Genomic DNA, 20,627 nt, shown 5'->3' with positions numbered 1-20,627 from the left:
CCTTTATTAATGATAAAATCTGTACATTTCATGTGTGACTATTAATTTCTCAGGATTTGATTAGGAAGTCTATTGAGAAGTATAAAATAGGGTCTAAAAATTTATAAGGGGCAACTACAGACTGAAGGATACAGATGTGTTATATGAACCTAAACTCAAATGACACAGGTTATTTTGCTGTCAAGTGGTTGTTGTCCCTAATAGTGAGTTATATATGTTTAAGTTTCTTTTTTAATATTTGTTCAAATTTTTTTGTAGAGACATGGTTTTGCTGTATTGTCCTGGCTGGACTCAAACTCTAGGCTCAGGCAGTCCTCCTGCCTTGGCCTCCCAAAGTGCTGGGATTACAGGTGTGCGCCACCACACCCCATCTAATTTCTGTTAAATTTCTAAAGAAAACTAAATATAATCAGGAGGCACCTGTGGCTCAGTGAGTAGGGTGCCGACCCCATATACTGAGGGTGGCAGGGTGGCAGGTTCAGGCCTGACCCCGGCCAAACTGCAACAAAAAAATAGCTGGGCGTTGTGGTGAGCCCCTGTAGTCCCAGCTACTGGGGAGGCTGAGGCAAGAGAGTCACCTAAGCCCAGGAGCTAGAGGTTGCTGTGAGCTGTGATGCCACAACACTGTACCAAGGGTGATAAAGTGAAGCTCTGTCTCTACAAAAAAAAATGAAATTAAAAAAGAAAAAAAGAAAACTAAGTATAATCGTGTGTGACTTATAAGATAGGTGTATTTTCAGAAGATTCATTGTAGAATAAAAACCATGACAACTACTCTATGTTCATTCATAAAGCAGAATTCCTGGTTTTCCATTCATGAGTATCTAATAAGATAATAGAAAGTTCTGTGGGATGTGAGATGGTTCCTTTTTGAGTGGCATCATCCAGCATATTGAAAGGTAGCTGGTATCCATTAAGTGTTAGTAATGGCACCCAGTTATTGACATGATCCCTCCTTAAAAAACCAAAACTTCCCTAAATATTGAGAACCATTGCTCTAAGATATTCTTTCCCAAAATTATTGTTTTTCTCCTCCCTGCGCAACAATTTTTCACCTGCAGAAATAGAGTTTATGCAGTATTCTTTGGGGAATGCTGTTCTAGAAAGGTCTTTTTGTCTGACCCTAATACCTTAAGTTTCTAGCCTTTTTCTGTTTGCATCTTTCTAATTTGTTTTAAAATTCTGCAGGAACAAGTAGGTATAAATTTTAAGGATTTACATTTAGAAGTGTTTGTGTGATTAAAATGTGTGAAATACATTTATTATTTATTATTAATCTTGACACTTAGGTTGGATCTTTGGAGCAAGCTATGCTTGACGCTCTTGTAATGGATAGAGTTGCCTTTGTAAAACTTCTTATTGAAAATGGAGTAAGCATGCATAAGTTCCTTACCATTCCAAGACTGGAAGAACTTTACAACACTGTAAGTAAAAATTCTTTGTTGGCTTACATCATCTTTGGGAAATGTTATTTTACCTGAACTTATCCATTGCTATTGATAAAGTCTTTAATATCTTGCTTGGTTATATGAAAAAACTATAGCAAGTCTTACTAGATTGATTATATAACAGCGTGAGACCTTTTCCTGTTTTTGGAGCCCTTCCCTGTCACCATTGTCATAGAGAAAAGAGATGTAGACTTTGTATCCCTATCTCCCTTTTCCTCTCCCTATTCTTTTTTAACACTGTAGGATCAATTTCTTAATTATAGGGTAATTATGTTTCTTTCGACTCCTTTTGTCTAGTGGAGGAATTATATATTGCCTTTCCTCTTTTGTTTCTTATATTTATAGTTTTGACTTCATGGTTATATTGCTTTTAGCTTAAATCAGGGGTCCTCGAACTTTTTAAACAGGGGACCAGTTCACTGTCCCTTAGACCGTTGGAGGGCCGGACTATAGTTTAAAAAAAAAAACTATGAACAAATTCCTATGCACACTGCACATATCTTATTTTGAAGTAAAAAAACAAAATGGGAACAAATACAGTATTTAAAATGAAGAACAACTAAAGTTAAATCAACAAACTTACCAGTATATCAATGGGAACTATGGGCCTGCTTTTGCTAATGAGATGGTCAATGTCCGGTTCCATATTTGTCACTGCTAGTCGTAACAAGTGATGCAAGTGTGCATCAGTTAGTCTAGATCTGGTTGGAGATTTCATGTTTCATTCTGGAAAAAGTCTGTTCACAGACATAAGTGCTGCCAAAGATGGTTGCCATTTTGAGTGCATGGTTCCTGAGATTAGGATGTGTCTCAGAGGGGAGAGATGCATAGAAATTAGGAAGGCTGCTTGACTTGAATGCGTCTTTCAGAGAGTCACAATTCTGCAGTTCAGTCAGTTCCATTTGGTAAATTGTATCCACATTTTCAATGTTGATAGAAAATGGGTTACGGAAAAGCTGTATGTCCTGTTCATGGAGCTGAAGCTCTTTAAATCTAAATGGGAACTCCTTTGCAACTTTTCCAGTGAATCCACACATGATTTGTTTGGGAATGCAATCAGTGGTTTTTCTGCTAACAGATTTTGAGTTGTGGGGAGATGACAGAAATTTTCCTCCTTCACTTGTTTGAAGAGGAGGTCTGATTTTACTTCACATGCTTTCACATGTGATTGCATATCACAGATGAGCTTCCCCTTTCCTTGAAGTTGCACATTGAAACTGTTGAGTAGCTCTGTTACAGCTGTCAGAAAGGCAAGGTGCCATTTCCATTCTGCATCATTGAGCTCTGGTACTTCTTTGTTTTTTGAAAGCAGAAAAGCTGTAATCTGTGGAAGTAAATCATAGAAATGTTTCAAAACTCTCCCTCGACTCAGCCAATGGACTTCTGTTTGGTACAGAATATCTTCATAGGCAACATTTAGCTCAGACAGAAATTCCTGAATTGTCTGTGCTTTAGAACATTAGCTCTAATGAAGTTAAAACAAGATACCACAATTTTCATAAGAGTCCCACTTCAGTGATTTACTACACAGTGCTTGTTGGTGGATGAGGCAGTGTATGGCTATTGGATGAGAATGGTTATGTTTGTCCATCTCTTGGTTTATGCAAGCCATCTCTTGGTTAATGCAAGCAATTACTCCTTTCTTTTTTTTTTTTTTTTTTCTGCTGTTTTTTGGCTAGGGCTGGGTTTGAACCTGCCACCTGCAGCTTATGGGGCTGGTGCCCTACTCCTTTGAGCCACAGGCACCACCCCAGCAATTACTCCTTTCTTAGATCCCAGCATGCTAGGAGCACCATCAGTAGTCACACTGGCTAGTTTAGCCCAGTCCAGCTCCAAACCATTCACAGTTTGGCAAATCTTTTCATAGATATCCTCTCCTATAGTTGTTCCTTTGATGCTTTGCAGTGCAGCAAGCTCTTCTGTGACTTAGAAATAGTCATTTGTCTCACAAATAAAAATTGGAAGTTGTGCAGAATCACAAACATCATTACTTTTGTCAAGTGCCAGGGAAAAATAGGAAAGTTGTGTTTTGCAAATGCTGATGCAAATTGTGTCCTATTTCTTCAATCCTTCGTGTAATTGTAGGTCCTGAAAGACTCACTGTACTAAATAAATCAGCCTTCTCTGGACACATCTCTTTGGGAACAGAAAGAAGGCATTCTTTAACAAATTCTCCCTCCACGAATGGTCTGCCAGTGCATGCTATTAGCTTGGCAACTTGAAAACTTGCTCACAGTGATGAAGTATTTAGCTGTTTCTGCTTCACAAAAGTATTTTGCTGAGTTGTCAATGTATTTTTCAGTTTTAATATTTTATTTTTTCTCACTTCTCTGACCAAACAATGATAATTACCTTTATGTTGAATTTGATAGTGTCGACACAAATTGTCTTCTTTGAACACAGACACTATATTCTGGCATATCAAACACACAGCTCTTTCCTTGTACTGCATGAAAAAGTAATCACGAGTCCACTGGTTTTTGAATATCCTACACTCAGAGTCAATTTTCTCTTTCTTGATGTCAAATTGCTATTAGTATCCTAGGGATTCCAAATTGCTATTAGTAAATACCAATACATATATATATAGCGCTCCAAAAACAATATACCAGCAATAACTTTGCCCACACAGAGACATATAGACTGCACTGCCCATCCATGCAGTCTGACCAGTGTCCAGCAATGCAGCCTTGCCAGTCTACATCATTTCAGCCTCACCAGTGCCCAGATGGTGGAACTCCACTTTTACCTCAGGCTCACACTGGTGCGGTGCAGGAACAGGCATGATTACAGAGCCGGTTCCTCCACCACCTTTCCAGTTCACACTACCCTGTGTGAACCGCACTGCCTTCTGTGAACTTGCACAGGAATCTGATCGCATGGGTGAGAAGACCCATGGGATCAGATTCCACTGCAGGAAAAAAGAAGGCACGTATGCCTTTTTTCTTCCAAATCTAATGCGAGTTCAGCCATACAAGCATATGGCTGAACTTGCACTGCTCAGAGATGGCAACAGTGTGAACAGGGACTTACACAGCACACAACATACAACAACTGAATAGCAATCAGAATATAAATGCATTTACTGTCAATTAAACTGGGTTTCCTACTCCTCGACTGTCTGCAGAGCCAGATTAAGTTCCCATGGGACCTTAGGCAGATTACCAGTTTGGGGCCCCCATGCAATAACACTGACCGCTGACAATTTGCCTTGATACTGAGCACTGACCATTTGCATTAACACTGAACACTTACAATTATCATTACCACAGAGCACTGACTATTTGCATTACCTCTGAGCGCTGACCATTTGCATTAGCACTGAGTGCTGACTATTTGTGTTATCACTGAGATGCAACCCCCCCCCTAGAAACCACCCCCAACCAACTAACCAACTTTTTAAAAAAAGGCTCTTCGGGCAGCACCTGTGGCTCAGTTGATAGGGCGCCGGCACCATATACCGAAGGTGGCAGGTTCAAACCCACCCCCAGCCAAACTGCAACAAAAAAATAGCCGTGCATTGTGGCAGGCACCAGTAGTCCCAGCTGCTCTGGAGGCTGAGGCAAGAGAATCACCTAAGCCCAGGAGTTGGAGGTTGCTGTGAGCTGTGACCCCATGGCACTTTACCGAGGGCAATGAAGTGAGACTGTCTCTACAAAAAAAAGAAAAAGCTCTTCTATCTTAAAAAAAAAAAAAAAAAACCTCCTAACTTCAGGGAAAAAAGGCTCCCCTTTAACTGCAAAAAAAGGCTGTACTAACTGCAAAATAAAAAAAGACCTCCTGACTTCAAAAAAAAAAAAAATCCTAACTTGTTCTTAACACGGTCCTCAGGCAGCAGCAGGCTCTGCACAGGCAAGCTGGTAACTAGTTCGATCCACCCGAGATTGAGAGGAGACAAAGAGAAGGAGGGGAGTCAGAGAGTGCGGTGCACATTCCACACATGCGCACTGTGGCCCGGGATGAGTCAGCTGCTAAGCAGGACAGGCAGCTGTGGCAAAAACACCCACGGGCCAGATAAATGTCCTCAGTGGGCCACGGTTTGAGGACCCCTGGCTTAAACACTGTTTTTCATTTTTCTTGTAAAAAAAATCCTGAAAAGGTCACAAAGCCTTTCTCATCACAAAGCCTTTTTTATTTCATTTCAAAATTCAAGTCGCTATATTGGAGAGGTAAATACTTCCCTTCTTAGTGTTTTTCTGTGTTGCCAACGTAAATTTAATTGAGCTATCCTTTGATGAACACCATGACCCAATCCTAGCTTTCTAACTTTCACTTTTCTATAAAGCTGTGCCCATTCATTCATCAGTTTCTACCTGTTTATCTCCTCCTTTTCATTCCTAATGTCTTTGTACTACTTAATCATTTCTAGTCTATACCACTTCAGTAATCTAATCTCCTTGTCCATAGTGTTTTCTCAAATCAGTTTTTTAGGCTAATTATTTTTGCAATGACATTATTTTACTATATCTTTCTGAATTCAGAAACCTTTGATGGCTCCCCAGTACGTGTGTATCCAATAGCACTCAAATACTGATTTTCAAAGATCTTCACACATTCCCCTAGCTACCTCTGTCACTCTGATTTTTTTTGAGACAGAGTCTCACTGTGTCGCCATCAGTAGAGTGCTGTGCTATCACAGCTCACAGCAACCTCAATCAAACTTTTGGGCTTAAGTGATTCTCTTGCCTCAGCCTCTCAAGTAGTTTGGATTACAGGTGCCCACCACAACACCCATCTATTTTTTTGTTGTTGTTGTTGTAGTTGTTATTGTTGTTTTAGCCTTGGTGTATGTGGCCAGCACCCTACCCACTGAGCTATGAGTGTTTCCCTCACTCTGCCTTTTTTTATCTCTTCTTACCTGCCCTAATACTGAGTATGTCAACTATAATGTCTACCTACTACTTCGTAAATAAATAAATAAATATATATATATATATATATATATTTTTTTTTTTTTTTTTCTTCCTGAGACAGAGTTTCACTTTGCCACCCTTCCTTGGTAGAGTGCCATGGCCTCATAGCTCACAGCAACCTCAAACTCTTGGGCTCAAGTGATCCTCTTGCCTCAGTCTCCCAAGTAGCTAGGATTACAGGGGCCTGCCACAATGCCCAGCTATTTTTAAGAGATGGGGTCTCGCTCTTGTTCAGGCTGGTCTTTCACTCGTGAGCTCAGGCAATCCACCCACCTCAGCCTCCCAAAATGCTAGGATTATAGGTGTGAGCCACTGTACCTGGCAAAAATATGAATCTCTTAAAAAAGACATTTGCTATTCGCACAGTGTTAGTATGATTTGCTTCCACCTATTCCTCATTTATTGAGATTTGTTATTTTATGTTACTTTATTTTTCTGAGACAAGACTCTCACCATGTTGCCCTCGGTAGAGTGCTGTGGCATCATAGCTCACAGCAACCTCAAGCTCCTGGGCTTAAGCTATTCTCTTGCCTCAGCATTTATTGAAAATGGAGTTAAGTATGCTTAAGTAGCTGGGACTACAGGTGCCCTCCACAATGCCTGGCTGTTTTTTTTGTTGTTGCAGTTGGCCCTGGCCAGGTTCGAACCTGCCAGCCTTGGTGTATGTGGCTGGTGCCGTAACCATTTATTGAGATTTATTCATTGTTTAGAACTTAGCTCAAAGGCCATGCCCCTGCTTCCATGAAGCCTGGTGGCATAGGTAAGTCCAATTGTATCTTCCCTGTGGGTTGTGATTTTCTTTTGGGCTCTTTTATATCTGACCTAAATATTAGCTAAGATATAAATAAAATCTTACCCATATATTTTCTCCCATTCTTTCTCTTTTAATACAATTTGCACAATTACATCGAACATCGTTGGCATCCCAGGTCTAGTGACATCAAGAAGCCCTTGGAAAACCCCTCTGAAAACTTGAATGAAAATGAGAAGGAAACAATGCAAATAGAATTTTTATATAATTATGAAAATAGTTTTGAAAGGGTCTTGGGGGCCTCAAGAGTCCCCATTCTATACTTTGAGAATTGCTGTGTTAAAGTATATTTAGTTTTTACTAAGAATTTGTTTTTAATGGATTTAATTTTGATTAAAGTAAAATAGAATCCCAAAAATTGTAAGTACATTTTCTTTTTTCTCTCTGTTTTTTCCCAAGCCAAGGCACATAGTTTTATTAACCTTCTGATAACTATGTTAACATTCCAGCACAGATGTGTGTTACTTAATGATGTGGATACATTTTAAGAAATGCATCATGAGGTAATTTTCTCATTCTGTAAACATCATGGAGTTTTCTTTCACAAACCTCAAGGATCCAGCCTTGAGGCTACTAAACTATACACTGTTGCTCCTAAGATACAAGCTTACACTGCATGTTACTGCACTGAATACTGTAGGCTAGGTACATTTTCATGTGATTATAGATTGTTAGGACAATGAAGTTTCCTGATACTCCCGAAAACATGAGATATCTTTTTTTCTTGGAGACAGAGTCTCACTCTGCTGCTCGGGGTAGAGTACCAATCTCAAACTCCTGGGCTGAAGTGATCCTCTTGCCTCAGCCACCTGAGTATCTGGGACTATAGGCACCCGTCACAAAACCTGGCTAGTTTTTCTATTTTCATAGAGATGTCGTCTTGCTCTTGCTCAGATTGGTCTTTACTCCTGAGCTCAGACAATCCACCTACCTCATGCTCCTAGAGTGTTAGGATTATAGGTGTGAGCCACCACGCCCCACTATTAGATACTTCTGATTAACTTAGACATGTTTGATTTTAAAAGTTAACGTATGGGGGAGAATTGGCAGAGAGAACTTAGCCCCTGAGTTGATAGACTAAATAGTATAAAAAGAATCAGAGCAAAGTAACCTAAAATACAGTTTATATGCAGAACCAGTTATACTCATCTTAAATATTGAATTTGAAAACTAAGGGTACCAAAGAAAATTTGTTCCAAGAGAAATAGTGGTATGTGCACTCAGATTTGAAAATGTAGTGCAAAATAGATGTGATCAAAGTAGAAAAGTAGACTGGATTGTTTCTCCATAACCCTTCCTATTAAACAATTAAGTGGTGAGATTAAATCCAATTCAATAGTTCTTTCAAACAATAGAAGTTAAAGTATTGACAATAACTCTGTGATTTATGCCAGATAGAATTCATTGTATTAATTAAATTTCAGATGAGTCAGAGGATTTCCTAAAGTCCTTTAAGGTCGTTTACTTCCATCTTGCATTCCTGACTGTTTTCAAAATACAGAATGACATCGAATGAGGTCACTATAAAGATGAAACGTGATTAGTCCACTTCGATAGTATACATACAGAGAAGTAAGATAATGGGGAGATGATGGCATATGTAGATGTTAAAGATTTGTTACTCCAGATTTTTAAAGTACTGATACAACTTGATTGGTGACAGAACTACAGGAATAGACATTTTGACAAGAAGAAAAGGAATCTAGAGCCCCATTATCAATGAAAGAAATGAAAATTTAAATTTTGCGTATAATTGAGTGTTCACATAACTTGTATAAAACCAAAACTTATGTACCCTGAAATCGTTTATCTTTTTGACAGTAAATGTGACAACCCTTTTGTTATTCCACTTTATGAATAGGACCTAAGGAAATAACTCCAAGACAGCATGATTTGTATAAGAAGGTTCATAAAAGTCCTGTATAAAGGGGGAAATTTTCCACTTATTTATTTAATGTTCCTTATTCTCCATAACAATAAGTTATTTTAAAAGACAAATAATAGTTTGCTCTGTTTTTTCTTCTTAAAGAAACAAGGCCCAACAAATCCAATGCTATTTCATCTTGTTCGAGATGTCAAACAGGTAAGAGATTGTTTTTGTAAAATATGAAAAAAATTTTTTTTCTACTTCATGTGTTTCCCAAAAAGCATGTTAAATACATTTTAAAAACAGCAATAAAACAGTTTTTAGAGCAAGATAAAATAAGGGCTAAATGTGTGCTAAGGGAGAAGTAAAGAGCATGTCTCAGAAATCAAGAAAAAAGAAAGATTATAAAATTAAGACAAACTGTCATAGGTTTCTGGTCATCTGTGATTCTGCTACATCCAAGATAGAATGCGATGAATGTTATAGAGCTCACTGGTCCATAAAAGGAAGACCATTGATGGATTGTTTTTGTTTTTTGTGTTCAGCAGGGATTTGTTCCAATGTAAAAGTTATTGAATAAGAAAATTGAGGGAAATCACCGGGTGATGATCTTAATGGCAGACATTGCCAATAAATGTGCTGAAGTTTTCTCTTCACTTTTAAAAATATCTAGCATTAGTAGTGACACTGCCACATTGTCTGAAGGGATTCTTTGGTGACTTAATTTGATGTACACTTAACCCTCTTTTCTCCTATTGTGATTCTTCGTCAATTAATAGTTTTAAACATTTATTAACACTTTAATGCCTTTTAAATTATTGGTACCTAATGGTTTTATTTTCCTTAATATAATGGTCCTATATTTATAGGACATGTTTTATTTTATTTATTTTATTGAGACAGTCTCACTTTGTCACCCTCAGTAGAGTGCTGTGGTGTCATCTCTCATAGCAACTTCAAACTCCTGGGCTCAAGTGATTCTCTTGCCTCTGCCTCCTTAGCATCCGGGACTATAGGTGCCTGCCACAACGCCCAGCTATTTTTTTTCTGTTGTTTGTTTGTTTAGCAGGCCCAGGCTGTGGCTGGTGCCCTAACCACTGAGCTGTGGACACCCAGCTGGTACCTATATTTAATTGATTAAAATATTTTCTAATTATCTAACTTAAAATGCTTTCTGTTTAGAGTTCTTTGTTTGAATTATTTTCTACTATTGTTGCGTACACTATTAAAAACTTAAAACAGAGGGTGATACCTGTGGCTCAAAGGAGTAGGGCACCGGCCCCATATACCAGAGGGGGCGGGTTCAAACCCGGCCCTGGCCAAAAACTGCAAAAAAAACCTTAAAACATAAATGTCATTTTGTTTTCCTTTTTATTTTTTTAAATTTGAGACCGAGTCTCACTGTCTTGCCCTGGTAGAGTCCTGTGGCATCATACCTCATAGCAACCTCAAACTCTTGGGCTCAAGTGATCCCCTTGATCCCCCAGCACCTGCCACAACACCCTGCTATTGTTAGAGACAGGGTCTTGCATTTGCTGAGGCTGGTCTCGAACTCATGAGCTCAAGTGATCCGTCTGCCTTGGCATCCCAGAGTGCTGGGATCACAGGCATGAGCAACCACACCCAGCCCTCTTTTTTTTTTTTTTTTTTCTTTCATAAGTTCCCTAAGAGCTGGAATGTTTTCATTTTCTGTGTTTTGTATTTTACTATTTAATACTAACCAGAAAGTGTGAGTAGTTTCTGAGACACATTTACATTATGATTTCCTTTATGGGTCAACAGAAAGAATTATGGTAGTTAATTATGGAAACAAATATGAGAGTTTGTATAAATTGACTGTTGCTACATTGGTGGCTATAGTAAAATAAGCCCCCAAACTTTATTTCCATAAGTAATAAGTCCTGAAATAAAGGCAGTGACTGAATATTTTCTGATGCAAATTAATAACTTGAGTTTTGTAAGAGTTACAGTTTGTGAGGGAAAAAAAAATACAAAAACCCTCCAAAAGTAAAACATACATATTTTTGTTTATTTTCAAACTAGAAATTCAAAGACTATTAGTCTTTGAAAATTAGAAATTTTTCAGGTGAAACAAATTTTATTGTTGTTATTATTATTATTATTATGATTATGATTATTATTGAGGCAGAGTCTCGTTCTGTTGCCCAGCCTAGAGTGCTGTGGTCTCAACCTAGCTCACAGCAACCTCAAACTCCTTGGCTCAAGCAATCTTCTTTCCTCAGCCTCCTGAGTATCTGGGATTGCAGGCACCCACCACAATTTTTCTAGTTTTAGTAGAGCTGGGGGTCTCACTCTTGCTTAGCCTGGTCTCGTACTCCTGACTGGAAGTGATCCTCCTGCCGCAGTTTCCCTGACTGCTGGGATTATAGGCATAAGCCACTGCACCTGGCTAAATGAAACAGATGTTAAAAATATAGACATTTAATGTTAATGCTGTCAATATCTACCAACTACCAGCCATGCGTAATCCTCTAGACTTCAGACGTCTAGATAAAAGAGCCCACATGGAGACTCCTGAGAGAGTTCTTCAGTACTTTCCCCCTTCCAGAAGCTCCAGTGCTTTTTACTTCTTCTGTATTCCTTTCTAACTTCTAATAAAAGTCCTATCTTACCACTGGAAAAAATAAACGAACATTTAATACTAAGTTCATTGAATTATAATCAGGGAAATGGAAAGAATGGTGGTGATAGAGGGCAGAATGAATTAATAAATACTATTTATAAATCATCTGGTGATTAAACTTTTAAGATTATTTAATAAAATTAACCAATTGTTAAATTTTGAAATAGGCAGTCTTTCCAAACTCTCAAATGGCTTATAAATTGCCGTCTAGGAAATGAAGTCTTAGTTAGCTTTTTGTTAAAAACTTAAGTGGTTGTAAAAATAGCTGGGCGTTGTGGCGGGCGCCTGTGGTCCCAGCTGCTCGGGAGGTTGAGGCAAGAGAATCGCGTAAGCCCGAGAGTTAGAGGTTGCTGTGAGCCGTGTGACGCCACGGCACTCTACCAGAGGGTGGTACAGTGAGACTCTGTCTCTACAAACAAAAAAAAAAAAACAACTTAAGTGGTTGTTTTAAGTGGTAGTTAAGTCCTAGAGAAAGCTATAAAAACTTTTTGTAGCCTATAATACAGCCTGTACAATTTAGGTTAAAAAATACTTTACGGGTGGCGCCTGTGGCTCAGTGAGTAGGGCACCGGCCCCATATACCGAGGGTGTTGGGTTCAAACCCAGCCCCAGCTGAACTGCAACCAAAAAATAGCCGGGCGTTGTGGCAGGCGCCTGTAGTCCCAGCTGCTCGGGAGGCTGAGGCAGGAGAATCGCTGAAGCCCAAGAGCTAGAGGTTGCTGTGAGTCCTGTGACATCATGGCACTCTACTGAAGGCGATAAAGTGAGACTCTGTCTCTACAAAAAAAAAAAAAAAATACTGTACATGTATTTAGGGTCAAGTCTGGAAAACTAATTAATAGTTCATGGCATTATTTTTTCCAGGAAAATGCATTTTGTGATTATATGCCACAATGAAAATGAAATTGGTATGAAGAAATCAAATTTAACTTCCTGCTTTAGACTGTACTTCTGTCCCAGGCTACACCTCTGAGACCTTAAAATTTCAGAATCCCCTCTTCTTATTTACAAAAGGAAATGGAGAAACAAGTTACTCCCATAGTAAAGATAGCTGCTGGCAGCCCTCACATAGAATAGATATTTGTCAGTTTTGGAAAGCAGGCTTATTCCTAGGCATGGCGTGACAATATTGAGAAATACTATCTTGTCTATTTAAAACTATTGTTGTATTTCCAGGGAAATCTTCCTCCGGGATACAAGATCACGCTAATCGATATTGGACTTGTTATTGAGTATCTTATGGGAGGAACCTACAGATGTACCTACACGAGGAAACGTTTTCGGTTAATATATAATAGTCTTGGTGGAAATAATCGGGTATGTAAAATTTGGCAGAAGTCTATATGTGTGCTTTAAAATTAACTCCTGTACTTTAAACATTAAGAATTAGTTACATAGAAGGGTGAAAGTAACATTGCCCTAAAGATACAAGATTTTCAACTATGATTAATTGAAATTGTAAACCAATCATAACTTTGTGTGTGAATATACAGACACATTTATACAGATACATAAATTGATTTTTGAGATGTTATAAAATGTCAGAATGTTTATATCTGTAAAAATTAATAAGATCTCATTTTCAGAGGTCTGGCCGAAATACCTCCAGCAGCACTCCTCAGTTGCGAAAGAGTCATGAGTCTTTTGGCAACAGAGCAGATAAAAAGGAAAAAATGAGACATAATCATTTCATTAAAACAGCACAGCCTTACCGACCAAAGGTATATATTACAATATTATCCTTTCCAGGTTTTTATTTTGTTCTTCTTCCTAAATTACTTAGTAGTATTAAACAAAAAATTACTTGTTTTAATAAGAATTATATTTTGTTTTATATAATTTATATCTGAGACTTTATTTACACATATACAGAAATATTCATTATAAGTTAATGATTCTACTAAATTTTTCATATTTAGCTTTGGTAGTGACCAAATTAAATGTTTTGATAAATTGACTCCTTTTATTCCATTTTTACTTGATTAAGAGCATGCACGACAAAGGTATTATCGTGACTTTTATTTTATTAAAATTGTATCCTGTCAGATGTTAGTTGAAATATTTAATATTTTAATATTAGAAAACATCTATTACAAAGACAGCTTTGGGGGTTTGATTTGGTTTGAGATAGAGTCTCACTCTCCCCGTGGGGCTGAGTGCTGTGGTATCATCATAGCTCACAGCAACCTCAAACTCTTGGGCTGACGAAATCCTCATGTCTCAGCTTTCCAAATAGCTGGGACTACAGGTGCCTGCTGTAATGCCCAGCTAATTTCTCTCTATTTAGTAAGAGACAAGATGTCACTCTTGCTCAGGCTGGTCTCAAACTCCTGAGCTCAAGCAAATCTGCATGTCTCAGCTTCCCAGAGTGCTAGAATTATAGCTGTGAGCCAGACTTACAAAGATGGTTTTGTTGAAATAACATTTTTGTAAAATGAATCTATAATAAAAATCAAGTTTACAGAATTTAGACTATTTTGTTTTGTGCAGCTATACAAAGATGGATAATGTAAAGGATATTTTATAAAAATTGACATTAACATGAATGTCATTTGGCCTTATCATAATGAGCCTTAAGACATTTATTTTCCTCTGAAGATTGATACGGCTATGGAAGATGGAAAGAAGAAAAGAACCAAAGATGAAATTGTAGATATTGATGATCCAGAAACAAAGCGCTTTCCTTATCCACTTAACGAACTATTAATTTGGGCTTGCCTTATGAAGAGGCAGGTCATGGCCCGTTTTTTATGGCAGCATGGTGAGGAATCAATGGCTAAAGCATTAGTTGCCTGTAAGATCTATCGTTCAATGGCCTATGAAGCAAAGCAGAGTGATCTGGTAGATGATACATCAGAAGAACTCAAACAATATTCCAAGTAAGTGATATTTTATCATGAAAACATTTTAAAAATGTAAAATAGTGTTTGAATAGGTGGTATAGTGCCAGGCAATTAGTGGGGATACGTATATACGTATATATGTATAATTTTATTGGTGTAAGTAAGAAAAATTATTTTTTAAATATATTGGCTATGTTTTAAAATTCAGAATGAAACTTTTTCTGCCTATGTATGTGAAAGAGGGGTTATCATATTTGGCAATTCAAGAGTTAAGTATTTCAGCAAGAAAGAAGAAATGCCAAAAATCATCTTAATAATTGCAGAGTAGCAAGTAGATGATGAAAAATTCCATTTGAAGTGGAGCCCAGGGGATTCAAGATTCAGATGTTTCTTGTGATAAGGCTAGTCCTTAGTCACATTGTTCTTCCTGTCTAGTGGGTACCAACCTTTTCCTGTATTTAAAATACTATATAGGGACTTATACAGCACTTGTGATAGTGTCGGTTTTGGTTCCTTATAAGACTATAGTTGTATTTTTAAGAGAAGTTAGTCTGGATTCACCTTTTCAGTCTTGTGCTTAATGGAATGTATTATGATATTCTGTGATTTCCAGTTCGGTGCCCATAGCTTAGTGAGTAGGGTGCCGGCCATATATACCAAAGCTGGCAAGTTCAAACCTAGCCCAGGCCTGCTAAACAACAATGCCAACTGCAACAAAAAAATAGCCAGGCATTGTGGCAGGCATCTGTAGTCCCAGCTACTTGGGAGGCAGAGGCAGGAGAATCGCTTTGAGCTCAAGAGTTTGAGGTTGCTGTGAGCCATGATGCCATGGCACTCTACTGAGGGCGACATAGTGAGACTGTGTCTCAAAAAAAAAATTGTGATTTCCACATGGATTTAGATGTCTGAAAACATAGAGTTACTATGATTCTGATGCCTCAGAATTCTGTACATGTGAAAATATTAAAAATTGGAAAGTATTATGAATGAATTTAAGAATAGTGATTTAAAATTGCAAGTTGTTAATCCAAATGTATTTTGGCTTTTATCTTTTTATAGTGATTTTGGTCAATTAGCAGTTGAATTACTAGAACAATCCTTCAGACAAGATGAAACCATGGCTATGAAATTGCTCACTTATGAACTGAAAAACTGGAGTAATTCAACCTGCCTTAAGTTAGCAGTTTCTTCAAGACTTAGACCTTTTGTAGCCCACACCTGTACACAAATGTTATTATCTGATATGTGGATGGGAAGGCTAAATATGAGGAAAAATTCCTGGTACAAGGTATACCTTAGAAATAATTTGATATAAAGTGTGTGATTACATACAGGAATTAGTCTAGATCTAGATGTATAGTAACATGACTTGATTTGTGAGAGTGATTGGTCAGTAGGAGAAGAGGAATTTCATACTAAGTGGCATAATGGGCCCCTTTTTTCCTTCTTTGCCTTACTCTTGAATTTTTGGGGTGTGTTCATGATGTTATCCACTGTGAGCCATAAGTATGAGGGCAACAAATGAGAAATAACTGTAAATTGCATCCCTGAGCAGCCATGAAAAAAGATTACTGCTTTATCAGGCCTGTTATGGTGACTCACACCTATAATCCCAGTACTCTGGGAGGCCAAGGCGGGTGGATTGCCTGAGCTCAGGAGTTCGAGACCAGCCTGATCAAGAGCAAGAATCCATCTCTAAAAAAAAAAAATAGCTGGGCATAGCTGGCTGTGCTTATAGTCCAAGCTACTTGGGAGGCTGAGGTAAGAGGTTCACTTTAGCCCAAGAGTTAAAGGTTACCGTGCATTTTCATGCCACAGCACTCTACCAAGGGCAACAAAGTGAGACTCTGTCTCAAAAAAAAAAAAGAAAATTACTGCTTTATGAAAGAATGATTCCAAAATTCTAAAATTCAAGGCCTATTTACTAATTTAATAATCTGTTATTTTTAAGTTACTTGAAGTATACTGATTAGATGAGATTATATAGCCATATACCAGTTTTGTACTTATGGCTAAGTACATTTATGAGCCCAGTTTTTATGGCTAAGAATTTGGGTACCTCCAGTGATGTCAGATACTGCTTTAAACTTCCCTTTTCATTCTCTTATATCTTTTTAAATAAGGTACAGAAATGTAGAAGGCAGATATCAGGCAAGTAGTTTACCTGTAAGTTGTTACAAGTGGTTAACAAATACTAATCATCTACTAAAGAATAACCAACTGAAACCCCTGTTACACAATTATAATTTCTTCATGCTTTAGAATTTTGCAAGTAAAGTTTTAGAAATAAACCTTGTTTATAGAGGCACAAGCTGAGTAATCATGTTATGACATGGAACACTTGCAAAGAGATTTAGGATAAAATTAAGTGCACAACACCTTTATAAAACTTGTATTTTGTTTAAAGAAAAATGTATTTTCAGAACAAATTGTAATCTGATTTTGTTTAAAGTACAAGTCTATGATAATTATTGAATCTATTCTGTATCCTATTGTAATAATCATACATCTTATTACTTTTTAAAACAATCCAAACTATGCCTCTTTACAATATGTAAGTAAAAAATAAATCATTTTTTTTCCCCTGTGCTATTAAGGGCAAAATGGCTAAATAACAATCATAAGATACCTAATACCTTTTTATTTTTATCATATTCCTGAATCGTTAATTTTAAAATGCAAACTTATGTTTTTATAAAAATTTTAGGTTATATTAAGCATTTTGGTTCCACCTGCGATCTTAATGCTAGAATATAAAACTAAGGCTGAAATGTCCCATATACCACAATCTCAAGATGCTCATCAGATGTCAATGGAAGATAGTGAAAACAACTTTCAAAACATAACAGAAGAAATCCCTATGGTAAGGAGAAAAAAATAAATTTAAGTAAATACAAATTTATTGCAAGTAAGTATACAATAAAAATATATTTTTTTATTTTAGGAAGTATTTAAAGAAGTAAGAATTTTGGACAATAATGAAGGAAAGGATGAAATGGAGATACAAATAAAATCAAAAAAGCTTCCAATCACACGAAAGTTCTATGCCTTTTATCATGCACCAATTGTCAAATTCTGGTTTAACACGGTAAGTTTTTAAATTGCATGAGCATAATGTTTTTTGTTGTTTGGTGTTTTTTTTGTTGCCCTCAGTAGAGTGCTGTGGTGTCACAGCTCACAGCAACCTCCAGCTCTTGGGCTAGGGCAATTCTCTTACCTCAGCCTCCCGAGTACCTGGGACTACAAGCGCCAGCCACAATGCCTGGCTATTTTTGTTGCAGTTGCCACTGTTGTTTTAGCTGTTCAGGGCTGGGTTCGAACCCGTCACCCTCAGTATATGGGGCCGGCGTCCTACCCACCAAGCTATAGGCACCACCCAAGCATAATGTTTTTAAAAGGTAGTTTTTAAGGGACCTTTGGTATAGAGTCCACACTAATCTTGATACAAGTTAGATCACTAAAAATTTACTTACTTCACATTTAAAAGAGCCCTAATTGGCCAGAGTAGTGGCTCACACCTGTAATCCTCACAGTCTGGGAACCTGAGGCAGGAAGATCCCTTGAGCTCAGGAATTCAAGTCTAACCTGAGAAAGAGCAAGACTCTCTCTACTAAGAATAGAAAAATTTGGGCGGCGCCTGTGGCTCAAGGAGTAGGGCACCAGTCCCATATGCCGGAGGTGGCGGGTTCAAACCCAGCCCCAGCCAAAAACCACAAAAAAAAAAAAAAAACCCAGAATAGAAAAATTAGCTGGGCATTGTGGTGGACACCTATAGTCTCAGCTACTGGGGAGGCTTAGATACAAGGATTGCTTGAGCCCAGGAGTTTGAGGAGGCTGTGAGCTAGGCAATGCCATGGTACTGTAGTCTGGGCAACAGAGTGGGACTTGATGTCTTTAATTTAAAAAAAAAAAAAAAGCTCTTAGTTTTGTCCAAATTGCCAACATTTAGGATGATAAACACCTATTTTTAGTTCTAATTAAAACTAAAAATTTACTTACCAAATACGTGGTAACCAAAAGCCTTTGTGAGCAGCAAATAAGAATTATCTAGTGAAAATAATGGTGAAAAGGACCCGGTGCAGTGGCTCACGCCTGTAATCCTAACCCTTTGGGAGGGCAGATCACCTAAGCTCACGAGTTGGAAACCAGCCTGAGCTAGAGCGAGACCCCCTCTCTAAAAATAGCCGGGTATTGTGGCGGGTGCCTATAGTCCCAGCCTCTTGGGAGTCTGAGGCAAGAGAATTTCTTGAGCCCAAGGGTCTGAGGTTCCTGTGAGCTATGATGGCCACAGCACTCTACCAGGGTCGATAAAGTGAGACTCTAGTCTAAAAAAAATAAATAACTCAATAATAAATTAAAAAATAAATAAATAAAAATGGTGAAAGACTATTTCAGGGAGTATTTTTGTTTGGTTTTGGTTTTGTATTTTTGGAGACAGGATTTTGCTGTTTCTTGGGCTAGAGTGCAGCCTCAAATTTCTGGGCTCAAGCAGTCCTCCTTCACCAGTCTCCAGAGTAGAGTAGCTGGGACTATAGGTATGTGCTATCATGCCCAGCCAGTTTTTTTAAATAGATTTTTAATATTTTGCTATGTTGATTAAGCTGGTCTTGAACTCCTGGTCTCAGGCAGCTCTCTGCCTGACAAAGTGCTAGGATTATAGGCACAAACCACTATACCCAGCAGTTTGCAGTGTTAATGGATGCTGATAAAGAGTAATCCAGATCATTCATATGATTTTATTTTTCTGTGGCTTATTTCTTAATCAAATTAGAATATATGCTTGATTACCTGTCATAAAATTGGCTTTTCTCTTGCTTTATGGCAGAATAGATTTTATTGGCAGATAAAAGAACATACATCCACAGATGAACAGACTAACCTATTCTTTTCTTCTTCTTTTTTTTAACCTGTTATTTTCATTGAAATGTTTTGTGTGGAGATTACTGCAACTTTTAGTTGGCTATCTTGCTGATGTCACGCACTCTACTTCTCCTGAATAAACACATAAGAATTTTTCTTTTCTTTCTTTCTTTTTTTTTTTATTGAGACAGAGTCTCACTATGTCACCCTTGGTAGAGTGCCCTGTGGTGTCACAGCTCACAGCAGTCTCCAACTCTTGGGCTTAAGTGATTCTCTTGCCTCAGCCTCCCAAGTAGCTGGGACTACAGGTGCCCACCACAATGCCAGGCTATTTTTGTGTTGTAATTGTCAATTGTTGTTTAGCAGTCCCATGTCGGGTTCAAACCCTCCAGCCCCAGTGTATGTGGCCAGCGCTCTAACCACTGAGCTAAAAGCGCTGAGCCAGAAACACATGAGATTATCCCCTACTTTTAACCGGGGGCTGAACAATTGAGTTTTTAGTTCCCTTCCTAGAAAATCCTTAAGGTGTTTTTTTTTAATCATTTTTATCAATATCCAATTTTTTTCAATTGAAAAAATTCCAATTTTTGGAATTGCTAAAATATACAGATGGCTGTGTGCTAAGATGAATATTTGCGAATTTGTTTCTCACCTACACCTGACCATTAACCATAGACTAATTTGTTAAATTTCTATACTTCCCAATGTGAAATTTTTTTTGTTCGTTCCTTTTTCAGATGTTGAAATTGTAAATCCTAGTTACCTGATATAATCCCCAAATTCTACTAACGGAAATAGTATAGGTTTCTTACAGTTGCATTCATATAAATGACTACTTTATTTTTTATTTATTTATTTTTTTTTAGAGACATTCAAGTCTCACATTGTCATCCTTGGTAGAGTGCTGTGGCATTACAGCTCACAGCAACCTCTAACTCCTGGGCTTAGGCTATTCTCTTGCCTCAGCCTCCCAAGTAGCTGGTATGATAGGTGCCCGCCACAAGGCCCAGCTATTTTTTTTATTTTATTTTGGGTTTTTCGTTGCAGTTTGGCCAGGACCAGGTTCGAACCCACCACCCTCGGTATATGGGGCTGGCACCCTATCCATTGAGCCACAGGTGCCGCCCATAAATGACTACTTTAAAACATCCACTGCAAGTAGCTATAGGAATTTTTCTTTTCTTTTTTTTTTTTTTTGACAGAGTCTCACTGTGTTACCCTTGGTAGAGTGCAGTGGTGTC

General features: G+C 37.9%; 1 protein-coding gene across 2 annotated transcripts in view; it reads left to right on the top strand.

The window, feature by feature from the left end:
- The window catches only part of TRPM7 (transient receptor potential cation channel subfamily M member 7), a 122,656-nt gene that overhangs the window by 50,762 nt on the left and 51,267 nt on the right, over positions 1-20,627 (top strand). For both annotated transcript variants that reach the window (XM_053593315.1, XM_053593314.1), the window contains exons 12-19: positions 1,290-1,424; positions 9,202-9,255; positions 12,860-13,000; positions 13,270-13,404; positions 14,282-14,562; positions 15,586-15,814; positions 17,234-17,389; positions 17,471-17,614. In XM_053593315.1, the coding sequence (XP_053449290.1) occupies positions 1,290-1,424; positions 9,202-9,255; positions 12,860-13,000; positions 13,270-13,404; positions 14,282-14,562; positions 15,586-15,814; positions 17,234-17,389; positions 17,471-17,614 (1,275 nt within the window). The remainder of the gene's footprint in view (positions 1-1,289; positions 1,425-9,201; positions 9,256-12,859; positions 13,001-13,269; positions 13,405-14,281; positions 14,563-15,585; positions 15,815-17,233; positions 17,390-17,470; positions 17,615-20,627) is intronic.

Source organism: Nycticebus coucang, chromosome 6 (assembly GCF_027406575.1).
Source record: "Nycticebus coucang isolate mNycCou1 chromosome 6, mNycCou1.pri, whole genome shotgun sequence".
In the NCBI taxonomy this organism is placed as follows: Eukaryota; Metazoa; Chordata; class Mammalia; order Primates; family Lorisidae; genus Nycticebus; species Nycticebus coucang.
This window is presented reverse-complemented; position numbering and strand designations above follow the sequence as displayed.